Source organism: Balaenoptera ricei, chromosome X, assembly GCF_028023285.1.
Source record: "Balaenoptera ricei isolate mBalRic1 chromosome X, mBalRic1.hap2, whole genome shotgun sequence".
Lineage (NCBI taxonomy): Eukaryota > Metazoa > Chordata > Mammalia > Artiodactyla > Balaenopteridae > Balaenoptera > Balaenoptera ricei.
The window spans coordinates 50,277,170-50,301,609 of record NC_082660.1 but is presented as its reverse complement, the minus strand read 5'-3'; the positions used below and the strand labels follow the sequence as shown (position 1 = coordinate 50,301,609).

General features: G+C 36.0%; 1 protein-coding gene across 4 annotated transcripts in view; it reads right to left on the bottom strand.

Annotated features, from left to right (window-relative positions):
- Positions 1–2,847: 2,847 nt before the first annotated feature.
- Positions 2,848–24,440, bottom strand: part of KLF8 (KLF transcription factor 8) — a 291,207-nt gene continuing 269,614 nt past the window's right edge. For all 4 annotated transcript variants that reach the window (XM_059910244.1, XM_059910247.1, XM_059910245.1 and 1 more), the window contains one exon: positions 2,848–3,422. In XM_059910244.1, the coding sequence (XP_059766227.1) occupies positions 3,241–3,422 (182 nt within the window). In that variant the 3' untranslated portion in view covers positions 2,848–3,240. The remainder of the gene's footprint in view (positions 3,423–24,440) is intronic.

Sequence of the window (24,440 nt, the reverse complement as noted above, 5' to 3'; positions counted from 1 at the left end):
AAAGGATATTAGGTAAAAACTAAGAAAATCTGAATAAAGTTTGGACTTTAATTAATAATAATGTATAATTACTTCATTATTTGCAACAAATGTACATCTAATGAAAGATGTTAGTAATAGGGAAAACTGGGTTTGAGATATAAGGAAACTCTCTGTACTATCTTCAGAATTTTTCTGAAAATCTAAAACTGTTTTAAAATAAAAACATTATTTAAAAAGAATTTAAGAATTTATTCTCACAAACCTTTCTGTCTTGCCCATAATGCACTCCACCTAATGTACTCAGCAGTTCATATTCTTCATAGTTTTCCCTGAATTTTCCAATCATAATTATCAATAGTAATGTTCAATTGCCAATCATCTACAAATGGAGGAATTCCACTGCAATAAATTCCAAGGTATTATTCAACGCTATCAATCAAGGCCATTTTCCATGCCCTAGGCAACTGACCACATAATGGTGGTTTGCTGGTGTGAGCACAGTAAATTCAGTTCATTCCAAATGCTACCTAAGAGAGACAGTTCTTTTCCATCTCACTGTCTATTTAGCAAAGTTCTACTTGCTTTTGGTGTGGTACAGTATTATACTGTATTCGAGTACCTGTACTCCATGAAATACTCTTAATGAATGTTGATATATTTCTTAAAGAATATGGAAATAATTTGTAAAGATTTTATCATTATTTGCAGGGAAGAAGGCAATGAAAATAAGATTAGAATTGTTTCCTGACCATAGACAATTAATAAAGCATTAACAAAGTCCCTCATTACTTTGCAGGAAAAAATTTGAATAAAGGCTTAGAGATGTCAGGGATACCACTATTTGGAATCCTAATTTGATTATCCTAGTTAGTACAACACTATGTTTTATAGTCTTTATTTATAAATAGATCATATGCTCCAATGCAAAAGATCCTGATGGGCACAGGTCAGTTATGAACTCTGGAAAAAGAGTCTCAAATCCAAACTCTGGAGAAAATGGGTAAGCCCTTAGACTCTACTGTGAAATACCATATCAACTACTCAATTACAAGCTTAACTTATGTATGATGGTAATTCACCTTTAGCAAACTGTCTTACACCTGCATAGAAGTCCCCTTTAACAGATTGGCCCTAGATATTTCCTAGTGCTTTAACAATTAGTCTACAGTGTGGAACTTGCACACCAAAAGTCAGGGTAAAATCTATATCAAAATAACAAGACTAAAATAGTAAAAATCTACATATCATTTTGAAAAATACAGGTAGTCCTTAAATTTATGAGGGTTTATGGTCTGAAAAGACACTGTAACTTGAAATGAGGTAAATCAAACCTGAGATATTATAGAAAGTGTTAGAATAGAAAAATGGTGTTCCTAATGTTATATATCAACGACCACAAGCACATTTTACTTACCATTTAGTCAACTGTAAATGATTTTGTGAGTGGTCTAAAGTTTTCTGAAGCATAACATATAAACTTGGACAAATACTGCAACCAATCATGTAAATTTTTCTTTAATTTGGTTTAATAATGTGATCCCTGGGAGAATGGGTGTGCAGGTCTGTAAGGCCTCAAGGAAACATCTGGGGAAGGAATCTGACCCGCATTTGTCTCATCTGTAAAATATTAATGATGGGTAAGACTAGATAGTTAATAGTATCCCTTCTTGGTGCTAGAATTCTATGATTTAGTCAGACTAGGTGGCCTTGGGATGTAATAACCTGAAGTATCCAAGAGAGACTGGTTGAATATCTGCCAAGGAAAAGGGGTACCATATGAAGACAACCTTTTCCAGGAGAGAGGCTGTGTCCACAATTAAGTGATGTAAACCTCCCCTCCCTGACCCCAGGAGAGGAAACATGCCATGTGGAGGTAGATCTGAGGTCCAGGGCCTGGAACAGAGGGTTTTATGTCCCAGAGACTATTATAAAACCGTCTGATTGGGTAACCAAATGTGTATATTATGCAACATGTTTTAATGGCTAAAATAAATGGCTTAGATGTTCATAGCAGTTGCAGAACGTTGAATTGCTTTCTGTTTGTCAGTTTTCACTAAAAGCCTCTTATAGTTCCATTTGAAACATAGGAATGCATGCTAATAATGCCATGGACTTAACACATTTTTTTCTTCCAACCCCTCATCTCTGTATAACATGGCCCCAGTGTGTCATTTCTCATCATGAAATATGCACATAACAGTTGCTTTATGTAAACAGAAGAATAAACAGTACAGTGTAGCCCCTCAAGACACTGTCTCAACAGATTGCCATTTGAATGAGACTTGTGATTAGAGCACTCTTGATATCCTATCCAAAAAATGTCTTCCTCTATTTGTTTCCAGGATCATCCTAGGTCTACTTGTTCCTGCCACTGCCCAACTTACTCTCCTGGAACACTTTTTACCCTACTGGCATGTCAATGTGTGCTTTGAATTTTTGTCCAAATTTAACAAAACAAAGAATGTAATTGTGCAGCAAAATCTTTAATCCTGAAGGAGGAGGAGGAAGAAGAGAAGGAAAAGGAGAAGGACAAAAAGATCCGTTCATTCCCTTTGATGGACTAAAGAAGCAAGAAGCACCAGCACTGTCTGAAAACCAAACTGTAAGAACAAATAGGATTGGCTTTACAAAACCTTTGAGCTTGGTATGGGACTCAGCTTATTCACTGAGAATGTGCCCTATACTCAGGACCCAAATCCCTGTAAAACTTACCAGCCAACTACAATGTTATGCCCTCTTCTGTCTAGGAACTTGAAAAAAGTCAATTTAGGACACTACCAACCACTTTGATGTACTGATTCAGGAATATGGGTAAGAATTCTATAAAACAAGAGGAAAATAAGAACAAAAAGCAGCATATGTTTGTTCACAGCCTTGAATTTGATTCCTGTTTTCTTATTGTAGGAAAAATGTCCTATCTCATAACAGGGACGGGAGGGGGGCAACCATGGGTGCCGCACTGGAATTCAACCCATGCGGAGGTTGAAAAAACTGGGGACTAGTCAGTGGAGAAATGAAGGTGGAATATAAAGAGTCCCCATGGAAGATCAGCTATCTTTTCCTCCAGTTTCGTCAGCCTGGCTCAGTGAACTGTTCCAATCCCATCCCAGAGGCAAGCTGAGTCAAAGAGGAAAAGATGGTCATGACCCCATTGCACGCACACGCGCACGCGCACGCACACACACACACACACACACACACACACATACACACACAAGAAAGAGACCAGTGCAGCTCTTCTAGTGCAGTCTGTGCCGCTCACATGGTGTCATGGCGCCGGCGGTGCAGAGACAGGTGGTCAGAGCGAGAAAAGCTACGATTGCAGTCTGTGCACCGGAAAGGCTTGATGCCTGTGTGCTTGCGGAAATGGCGGGTTAGCTCATCCGAGCGAGCAAATTTCCAGGAGCATCCATCCCAGGTGCATTTATAAGGCTTCTCTCCTAAAAAAGGGAATATGACAAAACAAAGGGAGTCAGATAAGAGACGTTTGGATTCCAAAAAGATAACAGAGTACATAACCTTTTATAACGTCAAAAAATTAAGCAATCACTTTAAAGACATGTTCTCTTTCACCTTTACTGAAGTCCCAAAGAGAAGCCACGATGGTTGAATGGAAAACACATAGGCTGTGCCTCAAACAGGCCTTTGCTTGAATCCTGGCTCTAGTACATAGTAGTTGTGTGACCTTAAATAAGTCACTTCTCCCTGGCTGGATCTCTGTTTTTTCATCTCTAAAGAGGGATAAAAATATCTCACAAGGTTGTATGAAACATTTTATCCTTTAAACACAGCCAGTAAATGATAAAACTGGGATCAAAACCCAAATCTTTGACATTTTCCACTATACCACACGGTAGTAACTGTATTTTCTCCTCTAATAGCTCCAAAAAAAGAATAGTCTAAAACAGAGCCATACACACAGGAAGAATGTGTGGTTCACTGGAATGGGTCTTCAGTTAAGACTACAGGCCTTTTTCTGTGAAAGATCAGAAACTCAATGGCATGGAATGGGGTGAGGAGAAGTGTCAAGTCAAACTTTTTGAAATAGTTACATGCTTGCTCAGTATCCCCAGGTTGCACCTGGGTTATATATGGAATATGTATGCTTTGGGTAGAAAACTATATGAAAAAAAAAGTAATATAAAAAACATTAACACAGTATAACCCCATAATGGTGTATATGCCACATAACACATATTTATATACTCAGAATAAAGGCAATATCAACACACTTAAATGTAAATTATGAGAGAAATTATTAACAGTGAGTGAATATCCGGAAAGTGAGGATGAGAATGAGAAGAGAAGATGAGAATGAGGTGAGAAGGGGACTTTCTCTTTTTACTTTTCACTTTTCTGTATTGTTGGAATGTTTTAAAAATCATGTAGCTGTATCTTATAATAAAAAGTAAAAAGGTAAGAAGCTATGAGCAAAAAATAAATATTAACTATGGTTAAGTTAAGGTTATGGGGTTAGGGTAACGATTGTTTTCTTTTTAATGTGTTCCTCTATTTCCCATCTTCTACGATGAGCATGTATAATTTTATAATCATAAATAAGAGATAATGAAGGTATTGGGTTGGCCAAAAAGTTCGCTCGGGTTTTTCTGTAACATCTTACGGAAAAACTCGAATGAACGTTTTGGCCAACCTGTACAAAATGCATTGGTATTTTAATGATCTTTCTTACTCTGGCTCTTTCTCCTCTTCTCCTTATAAATACTCCAGAGCATTTTATCTTATGTTGTTCTAAATTCTGGTGGCAATCTGGTTTGCATATGCTGTTTTTCAACTTACTGCTCAACACTTATCAATCCTCCTAAGTGCTTACTAATTAACTGTACAGCTTTCAAACAATGGGCAAAAGAATGGAATTCACTCTGACTCACAGTTGTGGACAATACCAAGGCAACTATTTTGAGGATTAAAGATGCCAATTACTAATCATTTCAATATACAGAAATTGCTGCATTAGCTGCTAAGAAGAATGAGATAGAGTTGGATGTAGTGAGAACAAAAGATGGCCAATGAAATGTTATAAAATGAAAAGAAAAAGCTACTGAATGGCTATGCGCCACACACATACACACACACAGAATAGGATCCCATTTATGTTTCCTAAACTTCTCTACCTCTGTGTCTCTGTGTCTGTCTCTCTGTTTCTCTCTCTCTCACTCTCACACACACACACACAACCCCCAAACAAAGAGAAAAGATCTGGAAGACTACACAGCAAATTACCAGTGGAAAGGAGAATGAGACTGTAGATGGTGTTTAGTGTGTAAATGGGATTTTTCAGTTTGGTCTATATAATTCTATTCCATCTCCACACCTCCAAACACTGCTATACATTTTGTTGCAATCTCTCAAGAATTTCTCCTACTTCTATCTTCTCTACAATCAAATGAAGAAAATTTGACTTGTAAAGCAGTGACACCCTGTGGTGACAAGAGCTCATTGTTAGAATACACAGATTACAGAATTCAACAAGGAGACCAATTTTTCCTATTGCAAAAGCTGTTACCTTTTTTTATCATTGAACAGGCTCCTGTTTGTGCTAATGCACTTCATGTGGCACAACTCAACTCATGACCTTCATCAATACATCATCGATGTTGAAGAACAAAACATACATAGGGAAAATAATTAATAATATAAAATGTACATATCAGTTATGTGACAAAGTATGATATAAGTTCCAAGGCTTAATAATCTGTGGGCTAGTGTGAAGGCATTAAGCTTGAAACATGGGTAGGTTTGATGGGTAGAACAGTAGGTGAAAAGCAACCCAGTCAGTTGGGGGCATGGGCTGGTAGGAAGTACCATAAATGATGCATGGGCTCAGCCATCCTGAATTCTGTAAAAATCTTTACAGAAATTCCATGAGATGGTCCCTATTACAAAGGCCAGAGTAAAGAATTTGGATTTTAGCATGAAATTTAGTGACATACCAAAGAGGGGGGCAGCGAGAGTAGTCTGCCTCAGATATAGGCATTGACTATAAAGAATTTTAAAACAAAATAAACTATAAGTTTGCTCTTTGTTATCATCATGTTCCAGTTGTAAGTCAATGATAAGATACTCCTTCCAGCTATGACAGCTCCCACTGCCCTGTCCCTCTTGGTACACCACTGCCAGAAGGCAGTGGTTGGGGGGTGGGGGGAGTGTGCAACACTAAACATGTTTGAACTCCAGAGTGACTTGATCAAATTTGAACGTTGAAATGATCTAGCCATGATATGCAAGATGGATTACAATGAATACAAGGCTACTGGTGTAATCTATTGTCTGTCACATACAGGTACTCAAATCATTTATTGATTTGATGAAGGAATCAAGAATAAATGTAATAGAAGATTGAAGTAAATAAAATCAGAAATAAGAGAAGAGACATTACAATGGATGCCACAGAAATAAAAAGGATTATAAGGGACAATTATAAACAGTCATATGCCAAAAAACTAGACAACTTATAAGAAATGGATAAATTCCTAGAAACATAACCTACAGAAACTGAATTAAAACATAGTAAGCCTGAATAGATCAATAAAAAATAAGGAAATTGAATCAGTAATCAAAAATCTCTGAACAAAGAAAACCCCAGGACTAGAAGTCTTCACAAGTGAATTCTACGAAACATTCAAAGAATTTATACCAATTCTCTTTAAATCTTCCAAAAAATGGGAGAGGAGGGAACACTTCCAAACTCATTCCATGAGAACAGCATCACCCTGATATCAAAACCAAACAAAACACAAGATAAGAAAACTATAGGCCAATATCCTTGATGAATATACATGCAAAAATCTTCAACAAAATCCTAGCAAACTGAATTCAACTGTATATTAAAAGGATTATACACCATGATCAAGTTGGACTTATCCCTGGGATGATGCAAGGATGGTTCGATATACTTAAATCAATGAACGTGATAAAACACATTAACAAATTTAAGAAAAAATCTGCATGGTCATCTTAATAGATGGAGTAAAAGCACTTGAAAAAGTTCAATATCCATTCACAATTAAAATGCTCAACAAAATAGGTATATAAGAACTTACTTCAACACAAGACATACATGACAACAGCTAACATCATAATCAATAGCAAAAAACTAAAAGCTTTTGTCCTAAGCACAAGGTAAGGAAGCCGACTCTTCCCCTTTCTTTTCAACATAGTACTGGAACTCGTAGCCAGAGCATTATACAAGAAAAGGAAGTAAAAGGCACCCAAGATGCTCAACATTGCTAATTATTAGAGAAATGCAAATCAAAACTACAATGAGGTACCACCTCACACTGGTCAGAATGGCCATCATTAAAAAGTCTACAAACAACAAATGGTGGAGAGGGTGTGGAGAAAAGGGAACCCTCCTACACTGTTGGTGGGAATGTAAGTTGGTACAGCCACTATGGAAAACAGTATGGAGTTTCCTTAAAAAACTAAAAGTAAAGTCGCCATATGATCCAGCAATCCCATTCCTTGGCACATATCTGGACAAAACTAAAATTCAAAAAGATACATGCAACCCCTATGTTCATAGCAGCACTATTCACGATAGCCAAGACATGGAACAACTTAAATGTCCATAGTCAGATGAATGGATAAAGAAGATGTGGTACATATATACAATGTAATATTACTCAGCCATAAAAAAGAATGATATAATGCCATTTGCAGCAACATGGATGGACCTGGATATTATCATACTAAGTGAAGTAAGCAAGAGAAAGACAAATACCATATGGTATCATTTATATGTGGAATCTAAAATGTGACACAAATGAACCTATCTATGAAACAGAAATTGATTCACAGACATAGAGAACAGACTATGGCCAAAGGGGAGGGAATGTGGGGGAGGGATGGATTGGGAGTTTAGTGTTAGTAGATGCAAACTATTATATAGAGAGTAGATAAACAAGGTCTTACTGTATAGCACAGGGAACTATATTCAATATCCTGTGATAAACCATAATGGAAAATAATATAAAAAGAATGTATACATATGTATAACTGAAACACTTTGCTCTACAGCAGAAATTAATGCAACGTTGTAAATCAACTACACTTCAGTAAAAGAAAGGCACCCAAAACAGAAAGGAAGAAAAAAGTTATCTTCATTTACAGATGATATGATCATATACATAAACAACACCAAATTTTAAACCAACAAAAAACTGACCTAATTAAAGAATTTAGAACTAATTAAAGAATTCAGTAAATTTGCAATATACAAAATCAAAAGAGAAAAATCACTCATGTTTCTAAACACAAACAACAAAGTATCTGAAACAGAAATGAAGGAAACAATACAATTCAAAATAGCTACAAAAAGAATAAAATACTTAGGAATAAATTTAACTAATGAGGTTAAAGACTTGTACACAGAAAATTATACAACACCGATGAAGGAAATTAAAGAAGGCACAGACATCTTTCCATCTGGAAAGATATTGCATGTTCTTGGATTGGTAAAATTAATATTGTTAAAATATCCATAACTCAAAATGACCTACAGATTCAATGTGACTCCTATCAAAACCCCAAAGGTGATCTTTACAGTAATAGAAAAAAGAATTCTAAAGTTCATGTGGAACTGCAAAAGACCCTGAATAGCCAAAGCGATTTTGATAAAAAAGAATAAGGTTGGAGGCATTCCAATTCCTGATTTCAAAATATATTACAAAGCTACAGTAATCAAAATAGTAAAGTACTGACATAAAAATAGAGACATAGACCAATGGAATAGAGAGCTCAGATAGAAATACATGCATCTACAGTCAATTGATCTTCAACAACGTGTCTATAACAAACAATGGGAGAAGAATGTCTTTGATGAATGGTGTTAGAAAAACTGGATATCCACATACAAAAGAATGAAATTGGACCCTTATCTCATATCATATACAAAAATAAACTCAAAATGGATTAACATCTAAAATGTAAAACCAGAAACCATAAAATTACAGAAGTAAACATAGGGGGAAGCTTCTTTTCTTTTATTGAAGTATAGTTGATTTACAATGTTGTGTTAGTTTCAGGTGTAGAGCAAAATGAACTGAATCATTTCACTGTACACCTGAAACTAATACAACATTGTAAATATATATATATATATAAATATATATATATATATTTGAAGTTATACTTATACATGTATATTTCTTACCAGATTATTTTCCGTTACAAGTTATTACAAGATACTGAATATAACTCCCTACGCTATGCAGTAGATCCTTGTTTCTTATCTATATTAAGTATAGTAGTTTGTATCTGTTAATCCCATAAATCTAAATTATCCCTCCCGTAATCCCTTCCCCTTTGGTAACCATAAGTTTGTTTTCTATGTCTGTGAGTCTGTTTCTCTTTTGTATATAGATTCTTTTGTATTACTTTTTAGATTCCACATGCAAGTGATATCATATACTTGTGTTTGTCTGACTTACTTCACTAAGTATAATGTTCTCTAGGTCCATCCATGTTGCTCCAAATGGCAATATTTCATTTTTATGGCTGAGTAATATTCCATTATATATATACCACATCTTCTTAAACCAATCCTCTGTTGATGGGTAACTGTTTTTTTTCCCATGTCTTGGCTATTGTAAATAGTGCTGCTATGAACATGGGGTCCACGTATCTTTTCAAATTAGAGTTTTTATCTTTTCTGGATATATAACCAGGAATGGGATTGCTGGATCATATAGTAGCTTTACTTTTAGTTTTTAAAGGAATCTCCATACTGTTTTCAACAGTGGCTGCACCAATTTACATTCCCACCAACAATATAAGAGGGTTCCCTTTTCTCCACACCCTCTCCAACATTTATTATTTGTAGATTTTGATGATAGCCATTTTGACCAGTGTGAGGTGATACCTCATTGTGGTTTTGATTTGCATTTCTCTAATAATTAGCAATGTTGAGCATCTTTTCATGTCCCTGATGGCCATCTGTATGTCTTCTTTGGAGAAATGTCTTTTTCAGTCTTCTGCCCATTTCTTGATTGGGTTGTTTGTTCTTTTGATATTGAGTTGTATGAGCTGTTTGTGTATTTTGGAAATTAACCCATTGTTGGTTGCATCATTTGCAAATATTTTCTTCAATTCCATAGGTTGTCTTTTCATTTTCTTTATGATTTTCATTGCTGTGCAAGAGATTTTAAGTTTAATTAGGTCCAACTTATTTTTTGCCTTTTTTCCTTTTGCATTGGGAGACTGATCTAAGAAAATGTTCCTATGATTTATGTCCAAGAATGTTTTGCCTATGTTCTCCTCTAGGAGTTGTATGGTGTCATGTCTTATATTTAGGTCTTTAAACCATTTTGAGTTTATTTTTGTATATGGGGTAATGCAGTGTTCTAATTTCATTGATTTATATTAAACTGTCCAACTTTCCCAACACCACTTGTTGAAGAGACTGTCTTTTCTCCATTGTATGTTCTTGCCTCTTTTGTCATAGATTAATTGACCATAGGAGTGTGGGTTTATTTCTGGGCTCTCTATTCTGTTCCACTGAGCTATATGTCTGTCTTTGTGCCAATACCACAGTGTTTGGTTTCCTGTAGCTTTTTAGTATAGTCTGAATTCTGGAAGGGTTATGCCTCCAGCTCTATTCTTTTGCCTCAGGATTGCTGTGCCAATTCTGGTTTTTGTAGTTCCATACAAACTTTAGGATTATTTGCTCTAGTTCTGTGAAAAATGTCATGGGTACTTTGAGAAAGATTGCATTAAATCTGTAGATTGCTTTGGGTAATATGGTCATTTTAACAATATTAATTCCTCTAATCTAAGAGCATGGAATATCTTTCAATTTCTTTGAATCCTCTTCAATTTCCTTTATGAATGTTTTATAGTTTTCACCTCCTAGGTTTAGATTATTCCTAAAGCTTTTTGATGTGACTTTAAATGGTATTCTTTCATTGTTAGTGTAAAGAAATGCAACAGATTTCTGTATATTAATCTTGTATCCTGCTAACTTTCTTAATTCATTTGTTAGTTCTAATAGTTTTTGTGTGGAGACTATAGGGTTCTCTCTCTATATAGATGATCATTTCACCTGCAAATAGTGACAGTTTTATCTCTTCTTTTCCAAGTTAGATACTTTTTATTTCTTTTTCTTGTCTGATTGTGGTGGCCAGAAATTCCAATACTATGTTGAATAGAATTGGTGAGAGTCGGCGTCCTTGTCTTGTTCCTGAATTTAGCTTGAAGGCTTTCAGCTTTTCACCATTGAGTTGTGAGTTTGTTATAAATGGTTTTTAATATGTTGAGAAACATTCTCCCTATACCCACTTTTGTGAGTTTTTATCATGAATGGATGTTGAATTTTGTCACATGCTTTCTCTGCCTCTATTGAGATGATCATGTGGTTTTTGTCTTCCCTTTTGTTAATGTGGTGTATCACACTGATTGATTTGCAAATGTTGAATCATCTGGAATGAATCCAACTTGATTATGGTGCATGATCCTTTTTAGGCATTGTTGGATTTGGTTTGCTAGTATTTTGTTAAGGATTTTTGCCTGAATATTCATCAAAGACATTGGCCTGTAATTTTCTTTTTCTTTTTCTTTTTTTGTACTGTCTTTGGTTTTGGTATCAGGGTGATGGTGGCTTCATAGAATGAATTTGGGAGTGTTCCATCCTCTTAAATTTTTGGGGAATGGTTTCCGAGGGATAGGTATAAGCTCTTCTTTGTATGTTTGATAGAATTCCCCAGTGAAGTCATCTGTACCTGGACTTTTGTTTGCAGGGAGTTTTTAAAATTACAAATTCTATTCCACTTCTAGTGATTAGTCTGTTCAAATTATCTGTTTCTTTTTGAATCACTTTTGGCAAGCTGTATGTTTCTAGAAACTTGTCCATTTCCTCCAGGTTGTCCACCTTTTTGGTACATAACTTTTCATAGTATTCTCTTATAATGTTTTTTATGTCTGTGTTATCAGGTATTTCTCCTCTTTCATTCCTTATTTTATTTATTTGGGTCCTCTCTCTTTTCTTCTTGGTGAGCATGGCTAGATTTTGTTGATTTTGTTTATCTTAAAAAACAAACAAAAAAACCCCCAAAAAACAGCTCTTGGTTTTATTGACATTTTCTATTATTTAAAAATATATATTTTATTTTTTTCCCCTCCAATCTTCATTATTTCTTTCCTTCTGCTGACCATTGGTTTTGTTTGTTCTTCTTTTTTGAAATTCTTTTAGGTAGTAGGTTAGGTTGTTTATTTGATTATTCTTGTTTCTTGAGGAAGTCCTGTATTGCTATGAACTTGCCTCTTAGAACTGCTTCTGCTGCATCCGATACATTTTGTGAGGTTGTGTTTTCATTTTTGTTTGTCTTTAGGTATTTTCTGATTTCTTCTTTGATTTCATCTTTGACCCATTGGTTATTTTAGTAGCATGTTTATTTTCCTCGTGTTTGTTCTGTTTCTGTTCTTCTTTCTGTGTTTAATTTCTAGATTCACACTGCTGTTGTCAGAAAAGATGCTTGAAATTATCTCCATCCTCTTAAATTTGTGAGGCTTGTTTTGTTACCTAGTATATGATCTACCTTAGAGAACATTCCATGCACACTTGAAAAGAATGTGTATTTTGATGTTTTGCCTTGTTTTGTTTTTTGGATATTGTGTCTTGTAGATATCAGTTAAGTTCAACTGGTCTGCTGTGTCGTTTAGGACCTCTGGTGCCTTATTGAATTTTCTGTCTAAATGATCTGTCCATTGATGTCAGTGGTTATTAAAGGCCCCTAATATGGTTGTATTACTGTCCCTTTCTCCCTTTATGTCCCTTAGTATGTATTTTATATATTTAGGTGCTCCAATATAGGGTGCATAAATTTAACAAGTGTAATATTATCTTCTTGTATTGATCCCTTTATAATTTATGATGTCTTTCTTTTTCTTTCTTTATGACATTTGTTTAATAAACCTACAACCAAGAATACTCTAACGAGCAAGGCTTTCATTCACATTCGATGGAGAAATCAAAAGCTTTACAGACAAACAAAAGCTAAGAGTATTCAGCACCACCAAAGCATCTTTACAACAATTGCTAAAGGAGCCTCTCTAGGCAAGAAAGACAAGAGAACAGAACAAAAGAGGAAGGGAAGAAAAAAGACCTACAAAAACAAACCCAAAACAATTAGGAAAATGGCAATAGGAACATACATATTGATAATTACCTTAAATGTAAATAGATTAAATGCTCCAACCAAGAGACATAGACTGGCTGAATGGATACAAGAACAAGAATTATATGTATGCTGTCTACAAGAGACCCACATCAGACCTAGCGACACATACAGACTGAAAGTGAGGGGATGGAAAAACAAATTCCATGCAAATGGAAACCAAAAGAAAGCTGGGGTAGCAATACCCATATCAGACAAAATAGGCTTTAAAAAAAGGCTGTTGCAAGAGACAAGGAAGGACACTACATAATGATCAAGGGATCAATCCAAGGAGAAGATATAACATTTGTATATATTTATGCACCCAACATAGCAGAATATCAATACATAAAGCAAATACTAACAACTGTAAAAAGGGAAATCAACAGTACCACAATAATAGTGGGGGACCTTAACACCCTACTTACACCAATGGACGGATTATGCAGGCAGAAAATTAATCAGGAAACACATGCCTTAAATGACACATTAGACCAGATAGACTTAATTGATATTTATAGGACATTTCATCCAAAAGCAGCAGAATACACTTTCTTCTCAAGTGCATGTGGAACATTCTGCAGGATAGACCACACCTTGGGTCACAAATGAAGCCTTGGTAAATTTAAGAAAATTGAAATGATATCAAGCATCTTTTCCAACTACAATGCTATGAGATTAAAGATCAATTACAGGAAAAAAACTGTAAAAAACACAAACACAAGGAGGCTAAACAATATGCTACTAAATAACCAATGGATCACTGAAGAAATCAAAGCGGAAATCAAAAAATACCTGGAAACAAATGACAATGGAAACATGATGACCCAAAACCTATGGGATGCAGCAAAAACAGTTCTAAGAGGGAAGTTAATAGCAATACAATCCTACCTCAAGAAACGAGAAAAATCACAAATAAACAATCTGACCTTACACCTAAAGCAACTAGAGAAAGAAGAACAAACAAAACTCAAACTAAGAAGGAAAGAAATCATAAAGATCAGAGCAGAAATAAATGAAATAGAGAGAAAGAAAATAGCAAAGATCAATGAAACTAAAAGCTAGTTCTTTGAGAAGATAAATGAAATTGATAAAACTTTATCCAGACTCATCAAGAAAAAGGGGGAGAGAATTTAAATCATAAAATTGGAAATAAAAAGGGAGAAGTTACAACTGGCACCACAGAAATACAAAGGATCATAACATACTACTACAGGCAACTATATGCCTGTAAAATGGACAACCTGAAAGAAATGGACAAATTCTTAGAAAGGTAAAACCTTCCAAGACTGAACCAGGAAGAAATAGGAAGTATTAACAGACCAATCACAAGTAATGAAATTGAAACTGTGATTAAAAATCTTCCAACAAACCAAAGTCCAGGACGAGATGGCTTCACAGGCGAATTCTATCAAACATTTAGAGAAAAAACACTTATCCTTCCCAAACTCTTCTAAAAATTGCAGAGGAAGGAACATTCTCAAGCTCATTCTATGAGGCCAATATTACCCTGATACCAAAACCAGAGAAAGATACCACACAAAATAAAATTACAGGTCAATATCACTGATGAACATAAACGCAAAAATCCTCAAAAAAAAAAAAAAACAAACAGGCAAACAGAATCCAACAACACATTAAAAGAATCATACACCCTGATCAAGTGGGATTTATCCCAGAGATGCAAGGATTCTTCAATATACACAAAACAATCAATGTGATACACCATATTAACAAACTGATGAATAAAACCCATATGATCAACTCAATAGATTCGGAAAAAGCTTTTGACAAAATTCAACAATGATTTATGATAAAAGCTCTCCAGAAAGTGAGCATAGAGGGAACCTATCTCAACGTAATAAAGGTCATATGTGACAAACCCATAGCAAACATCATTCTCAATGGTGAAAAACTGAAAGCATTTCCTCTTAGATCAAGAACAAGACAAGGATGTCCACTGTCACCATTATTATTCATCATAGTTTTGGAAGTCCTAGCCATGGAAATCAGAGAAGAAAAATAAATAGAAGGAATCCAAACTGGAAAAGAAGTAAAAATGTCACTGTTTGCAGATGACATGATACTATACATAGAAAATCCTAAAGATGCCACCAGAAAACTTCTAGAGCTAATCAGTGAATTCAGTAAAGTGGCAGGTTACAAAATTGATACACAAAATCCCTTGCATCCCTATACACTAACAATGAAAGATCAGAAACAGAAATTAAGAAAACAATCCCATTTACCGTTACAGCGAAAAGAATAAAATACCTAGGAATAAACTTACCTAAAGAGACAAAAGACCTGTCCTCAGAAAACTATAAGATACTGATGAAAGAAATCAAAGTTGGCACAAACAGATGGAGATATATAAGATATTCTTGGATTGGAAGAATCAATATTGTCAAAATGACTATACTACTCAAAGCAATCTACAGATTCAGTGCAATTCCTTGTAAATTACCAAGGGCATTTTTCACAGAATTAGAACAAAAAATTTTACAGTTTGTATGGAAACACAAAAGAGCACAAATAGCCAAAGCTATCTTGAGAAAGAAAAACAGATCTGGAGGAATCCGGCTCCCTGTCTTCAGGCTATACTACAAAGCTATAGTAATCACGACTGTATGGTATTGGTGCAAAAACAGTAATATAGATCAAGGGAATAGGATATAAAGCCAAGAGATAAATCCATGCACCTCTGGTCACCTAATCTATGACAAAGGAGGCAAGAATAAAAAATGGAGAAAAGACAGTCTCTTCAATAAATGGTGCTGGGAAAACTGGACAGCTACATGTAAAAGAATGAAGTTAGAACACTCCCTAACACCATACAGAAAAATAAACTCAAAATGGATTAAAGACCTGAATGTAAGCCTGGACACTATAAAAGTCTTAGAGGAAAGTATAGGCAGAACACTCTTTGACATAAATTGCAGCAGACCTTTATTCATCTACCTCCTAGAGTAATGAAAATAAAAAGAAAAATAAGCAAAAGGGATCTAATTTAACTTAAAAACTTTTGCATAGCAAAGGAAACCTTCAAAAAAAATGAAAAGACAACCCACAGAATGGGAGAAAATATTTGCAAATGAAACAACTGACAAGAGATTAATTCCAAAATATACAAACAGGTCATAGAGCTCAATATCAAAAACACAAATAACCCAAACAAAAAATGGGCAGAAGATCTAAATAGACATTTCTCTAAAGAAGGCATACAAATGGCCAAAATGCACATTAAAAAAGATGCTCAACCTTAGTAATTATTAGAGAACTGCAAATCAAAACTATAATGAGGTACCAACTCACACCATTCAGAATGGCCATCATCAAAAAATCTACAAACAATAAATGTTGGAGAGGATGTGGAGAAAAGATAAGCCTCCCACACTGTTGGTGGGAATGTAAATTGGTACAGCCACTATGAGAACAGTACAGAGATTCCTTAAAAAACTAAAAATAAAACTACCATATGACCCAGCAATCCCACTCCTAGGCATATACCCAGAGAAAACCATAATTCAAAAAGATACATGCACCCCAATATTCATTGAAGCAGTATTTACAATAGCCATGACATGGAAGCAACCTAAATGTCTTTCAAAAGACGACTGGATAAAGAAGATGTGGTACATATATGCAATGGAATATTACTCAGCCATTAAAAAGAATAAAATAATGTCATTTGTAGCAACATGGATGGACCTGGATATTATCACACTAAGTGAAGTAAGTCAGAGAAAGACAAATATTATATTACATCACTTATATGCAGAATCAAAAAGAAATGATACAAATGAACTTATTTACAAAACAGGAACAGACTCACAGACTTAGAGAATGAACTTTTGGTTGTCAAGGGGGAAAGGTAGCAGGGAGGGATAGTTAAGGAGTTTGGGATTGACATGTACACACTGCTTTATTTAAAAAAAAATAATAATGAGTTATCAGAAGTAGTGTTCAAAGCATTACTAATAAAATGCTAAATGAACTTGCGAAAAGAACAGATGAACATATTAGAATTTCATGAGAAACTAGAAAATATTTTAAAAAACAGTCAGAACTGAAGAATATAATAACTGAAATTAAAAATTCACTAGAAAAAAATAACAGCAGACTAAGTGATACAGAAAAATGTGTAAGTGATCTGCAAGGTAGAATAATGGAAATCACCCAATCAGAACAGCAAAAAGAAAAACAATTAAAAAAAATTAAGGTAGTTTAAGGGACCTTTGAGACAATATCAAATGTTCTAACATTCACAATATAGGGCTTCTGGAAGGGGAAAAGAGAGAGAAAGTGTCAAAAATGAATTTGATGAAATTGCAGCTGAAAACTTCCCAAATGTGAAGAAGGAAACAGATATCCAGGTACAGAAAGCACATAGAGTCCTAAACAAGATGAATGCAAAGAGATCCATACCAAGACATTTCATAATGAAAATGGAAAAAATTAAACATAAAGAGAGAATTCTAAATGCAGCAAGAGGGGGATTGATCAAGATGGAGGAGTAAGAGGACATCGAGCTCATCTTCGCCATGAACACAACAAAAATTCAACTATACATGGAACAAGTCACATGGAAAGCTAGCTGAAAACTGGCAGAAAGACTCCTATACAACCAAGGCTGTTAGAAAGATCCACATATAATGTGGTAGGAAGGAAAGAAAAGTGATTAGGTCAGGATCTGTGCCCCTGGGAAGGGCCTCAGAAGGAAGGGGAGAATGCACCAGCCCTTGGAAATGAGCCATGAGAGCCACAGATTGGGCACCCAAGTCCTGGACTCCTGAGCAGGAGAGATGAGCTCACTTGGTTGGTTGGAGGAATGATTGGACTAACAGGAGGGCTGTGGGAAGCCTGGACTTCACTAGTGATAAGCACGTGTGTATGCTGGCTTGCCTCTGAGGCAGGATGGAGAGAAGACTGATCTAATGGTTGCCAGGTTTCCATGGCCTTCTCTGCATGCATCCCAGCCTGAACCCAGCAAATGCTTTGGCCTGCTCACTTCTTGTCACAGTGCCGCACTGGATCTAGGGTTGCCATGACCAGGAAGAAGACTTGGCTGTAGAATGCAGAGGCTACTGATTCCCAGAGGAGAGCCTGTGTAGAGTAGTGGTAGCTATTGTTAGTGCTTACTCAAGCAGTGCATCAGATGTAGCCCAAAACTCTGACAGCAGCCGCTCTACCACAGCTCATGCCCTGTATATGCTGAGAATCCCCACAGGACTCCCACCTGCCCTGCATTATGATTCCGCAACTGGGTGGGTGCAGCAGAAGCTGGGGACTAAATCAGCTGTGAGGGACAAAGGGGACTTCCATCCAATGCTCTGTCTGAGCCAAGCAAGGCAAACAATTGTGGGTGCCTCCACAGGCAGTAAAATGGAGATAGCTTCAACCTCTGTCTGTAGCTGACACGAGCCTAGAGCTTGCACAGAGTCACATTGCTTCAGCACTCTGCCCCTCTGGGACAAGGACCGCAATCCTGGGAGAAGGGAAAACACACACTTAAACAGAGACAGCTCAAGCCTGACCCTCAGGGCTTCTGCTCCAGCAACATGGGATCAGACCCCACCCCTGATAGGGCCATGATGGCTACTGAGCAGAGGGGAAGTTCCACCTCACACCCAGCTCCATCTCTAGCTTCTCCATCTCCAGCCCCACCAAAGTGATAGCTGCCAGCACACCCTGGGGAAAGAAATGACTTGCATCCACATCAAATCCAGCTCTCCAAGCAAAGGCATTGGGCACACACATTCTGTACAGGGCACTCCCACATAAGAACACCCCTTCAAGAAAGTAATAGGTAACTGTTTCACCTAAATTAATAGAGACAGAGAAATTTAAGCAAAATGAAAAGGCAGAGGAACTGCTCTCAATCAAAAGAGCAAGAGAATATACCTGAAAAAAATGAATAATGAAACAAACAATTTGACAAATAAAGAATTCAAAGCATTGGTAACAAAAATGTTAAGTAAATTAGGGAAGATTATAGATGAACACAGTAAAAATTTTAACAAGTACAAAACATTTAAAAAGCCCCATTCAGAACTGAAGAATTAAATAAGTGAAATAAAAAACACACTAGAAGGAATGAATAGCAAATTAAGTGATACATAAGAACACATAAGTGATCTGGAAGGTAGAATAATGGAAATCACCCAATCAGAACAGCAAAAGGAAAAACAAATTTAAAAATAAAAATAGTGTAAAATATCTGGGATAACATTAAGCATAGCAACATTCACATTATAGGGGTCTCAGAAGAAGAAGAGAGAGAGAAGGGGATTGAAGATGTATTTGAGTAAATTATGGCTGAAAACTTCCCAAACTTAAAGATGGAAACAGATATACAAGTACAGGAAGCACAGAGGGTACCAAACTAGATTAACCCAAACAGATCTACACCAAGACATACCATATTTTTACAAATAACAAAAGTTAAAGACAGAATTATACAGGAATCAATAGAAAAACAAAATCATATACAAGGGAACCTCCATAAGACTATCAGCTAATTTCTCTGCAGAAACTTTGGAGGCAAGAAAGGAGTGGTATAATATATTCAAAGTGTTGAAAGGGAAAAAAAACCTGCAACCTATGATACTCTACCCAGCAAGATTATCATTCAGAATCAGAGAGATAAAGAACTTCTCAGACAAGAAAAAACTAAAAGAGTTCATCAATACTAAACCTACCAAAAAAGAAATGTTAAAGGGTCTTCTCTAAGTGGAAAAGAAGTAAGAGTCTATTATAAAGGGAAAATCCCACCAGGAAAGGCAAATATATAGTAAGGATTGAAGATCAACCAATTAAGTAAGCCAGTACAAAGATTAAAAAGACAACAAATTATAAAAGCAACTATAACTACATAAACAGTTAAGAGATAAACATGAAGATGCAAAATATGACGTCAAAAAACCCAAAATGTTGGGGAAGGAAGTAAAAAATGCTGATTTTTTAGAATGTGTTTGAACTTAAACGACTGAGTTTAATTTTTTTTTTTTTTTAATTTTTGGCTGCGTTGGGTCTTCGCCTCTGCGCGAGGGCCCTCTCCAGTTGCGGCAAGCGGGGGCCACTCCTCATCGCGGTGTGCGGGCCTCTCACTATAGCGGCCTCCCCCGCTGCGGAGCACAGGCTCCAGACGCGCAGGCTCAGCAATTGTGGCCCACGGGCCCAGCCGCTCCGCGGCATGCGGGATCCCCCCAGACCAGGGCTCGAACCCGCGTCCCCTGCATCGGCAGGCAGACTCCCAACCACTGCGCCACCAGGGAAGCCCACGACTGAGTTTAAAAGAGTAGATATAATTATAAATTAACATATATGAACCCCATGCTAACCACAAATCAAAAACCTATGGTAGAGACCAAAAAAATAAAAAATAAGGGAATACAATAATACTACTTAAAAAAAATCATCAAACCACAAGGGAAGAAAAACAGAAGAAGAAATGAACAGAGAACTACAAAAACAAACAGAAAACAAGTAATAAAATGGGAATAAGTACATACTTATCAATAACTACTTCAGATGTCAACGGACTAAATGCTCCAATAAAAAAGTATGGTGACTGAATACCAGAACAAGACCCATGTGTATGCTGCTTACAAGATACTCACTTCAGAGTTAAACACACACACAGATGGAAACTGAGGGGTTGGAAAAAGATATTTCATACAAATGGAATAAATATGACAGTAGAGGTAGCAATACTCAAAGACAAAAGAGACTTTTAAAAAAAGGCCATAACAAAAGACAAACAAAGGCATTATATAATGATAAAGGAATCAATACAAGAAGATGATATTTTGTTAACATATAAGAACCCAATATGGGAGCACCTAAATACATAAAACAAAATGACAATAATTCAATAATAGCAGGGGACTTTAACACTCCACTTATAGCAATTGACAGACCATTTGTACAGAAAATCAATAAGGCAACAGTGGTCTTAAATGACACAATAGTCCAGTTGTACTTAATAGATATCTATAGGACATTTGATCACAAAACAGCAAAATACACATTTTTTTCAAGTGCACATGGAACATTCTCCAGGATAGATCACATGCTAGGCCACAAAAGAAGCCTCAATAAATTTAAGAGGATAGAAATAATATCATGTACTTTTCCCCAACAACAATGGTATAAAACTAGAAATCAATTACAAGAAGAAAAATGGGAAAAGCACAAACACATGGAGACCAAACAACAGGTTTCTACAAAAACTAATGGTTCAATGAAGAAATCAAGGAGGAAATCAGAAAGTACCTCCACGTAAATGAAAATGGAAACACAACTTTCCAAAATCTATGGGATGCAGCAAAAGCAGTTCTAAGAGGGAAGTTTTGTCAACACAGGCCTACCAGAAGAAACAAGAAAAATCTCAAAAAAACAATCTAAACTTCCATCTAAAGGAATTAGAAAAAGATGAACAAAGAAAGCCCAAAGTCAGCAGAAGAAAGGAAATCATAAAGATCAGCGAGGAAATAAATAACATGGAGACAAAACATAAACAAAAACAAAACAATAGAAATGGTCAATGAAACTAAGACCTAGTTTTTTTTGAGAAGATAGACAAAATTGATCAATCTTTAGGCAAGCTCTTCAAAAAGAAAAGAGAGAGGATACAAATAAACAAAACAAATGAAAGAGGAGGAAATAACAATGAATTGCAGAGAGATAAAAAAATTAAAAGAGAAAACTATCAACAGTTATATGTCAACAAAATGGACAACCTAGAAGAAATGGACAAATTTCTAGAAACATGCAACCTTCCAAAACTAAACTAGAAAGCAATAGACAACCTAGTCAGACTGATCACTAGTAGTGAAATTAAATTTGTTACCAAAAAAACAAAAAAAATTCCCAGCAAACAAAAGATCAAGGTCTGTTGGATTCAAAGGGAAATTCTACCAAACATTTAAAGAAGAGTTAGAGTTTCCCTGGTGGTGCAGTTGTTAAGAATCTGCCTGCCAATGTAAGGGGCATGGGTTCAAGCCCTGGTCCGGGAAGATCCCACATGCCGCAGAGCAACTAAGCCCATGCACCACAACTACTCAGCCTGCACTCTAGAGCCCATGAGCCACAACTCCTAAGACCATGTGCTGCAACTACTGAAGCCCATGTGCCTAGAGCCCATGCTCTGCAACAACAGAAGCCACTGCAATGAGAAGCACGTTCACCACAATGAAGAGTAGCCCCTGCTCGCTGCAACTAGAGAAAGCCCACACGCAAGCAATGAAGACCCAATGCAGCCAAAAATAAAATAAGTAAAATAAATCTAAAAAAAATAAAGAAGAGTTAATACCGATTCTTCTCAAACCATACAAAGAAATTGTAAAGGATGGAGTATTCCCAAATTCATTATACGAGACCACCATTACCCTGATACCAAAACCAGAAAAAGAAACTAAAAAATGAAAATTATGCACCAATATCTCTGATGAATATAGATGTAAAAATCCTGAACAAAATATTAGCAAACCAAATCCAACAGTACGTAAAAAGGATCTATGATCAAGTGAGACTTATTCCAGGGTTGCAAGAATGGTTCAATATTTGCAAATCAATCAAAACAGATTAACAAAAAGAAGAATAAAAATCATGAGATCATCTCAATAAGCGCTGAAGAAGCACTTGACAAAATTCAGCATCTATTTATAATAAAAACTCTCAAAAAGTGAGCATAGAGGGAATATACCTCACCATAATAAAGGCAAGCCTACAGTTAACATCATACTCAATGATGAAAAGATGAAAGCTTTATCTCTAATACAGTGGTCCACAACCTTTTTGGCACCAGGGACCAGTTTCATGGAAGACAATTTTTCCATGGACCGGGGTGGGGGAGATGGTTTCGGGATGATTCAAGTGCATTACATTTATTGTGCACTTTATTTCTATTATTATAACATTGTAATATATAATGAAATAATTATACAACTCACCATAATGCAGAATCAGTAGGAGCTCTGAGCTTGTTTTCACTTGCCACTCATTGATAGGGTTTTGATATGAGTCTGCAAGCAATTGATTTATTATGGTCTCTGTGCAGTCAAACCATTCTGCTAATGATAATCTGTATTTGCAGCTGCTCCCCAGCACTAGCATCATTGCCTCAGCTCCACCTCAGATCATCAGGCATTAGATTCTCATAAGGAGTGTGCAACCTAGATCCCTCGTATGCTCAGTTCACAGTAGGGTTCGTGCTCCTATGAGACTCTAAGGCCACCACTGATCTGACAGGAGGAGGAACTCAGGCAGTAATGCAGGTGATGGGGAGCAGCTGTAAATACAGATGAAGCTTCACTCGCTTGCCCACCACTCGCCTCCTGCTGTGCAGCTTGGTTCCTAACAGGCCACAGACCGGTACCAGTCAGTGGCCCGGGTGTGGGGACCCCTGCTCTAATACAAAGAACTAGACTAGGATGCCCATTATTGCCACTTTTACTCAACATAGTATTGGAAATTCATGTTAGAGAAGTTAAACAAAAAAAGAAGTAAAAGGCATCCAAATTGGAAGGGAGAAAGTAAAACTGTCACTATTTGCAGATGACATAGAAAACCTGAGGTTTATACCAAAAAGCTATTAGAATTGATAAATGATTTCAGTAAAGTTACAGGATACAAGATTAATATACAGAAATCTGTAGATTTTCTATACACTAATAATGAATGAGAAGAAATATAAATTAAGGAAACCATCCCATTTACAATCACATCAAAAAGAATAAAATACCTAGGAATAAACTTAACCAAGGAGATGAAAGACCTATACTCTAAAACTATAAAACATTGATAAAGAAATTTGAAAATAATACAAAAAATGGAAAGATATTCCATGTTCTTGGATTTGAAGAATTAATATTGTTAAAATATCCATACCACCCAAAGCAATCTACAGATTTAATGCAATCCCTATCCAAATACCCATGACATTTTTCACCGATCTAGAACTAGTAATCCTAAAATTTATATGGAACCACAAAAGACCCTGAATAGCAAAAGCAATCCTCAGAAAAAAAGAATGAAACTGAAAGTGTTATACTCCCTGACTTTAGACTATACTACAAAGCTACAGTAATCCAAACAGATTGGTACTGGTACAAAAACAGACACATATATCAGTGGAACAGAACAGAGAGCCCAGAAATTAACCCATATACATATAGCCAATTAATCTATGACAAAGGACACAAAAATGTACAATGAGGAAAAGACAGTCTCTTCAGTAAGTGGTGCTGGGAAAACTGGACAGCTACATATAAAAGAATGAAATAA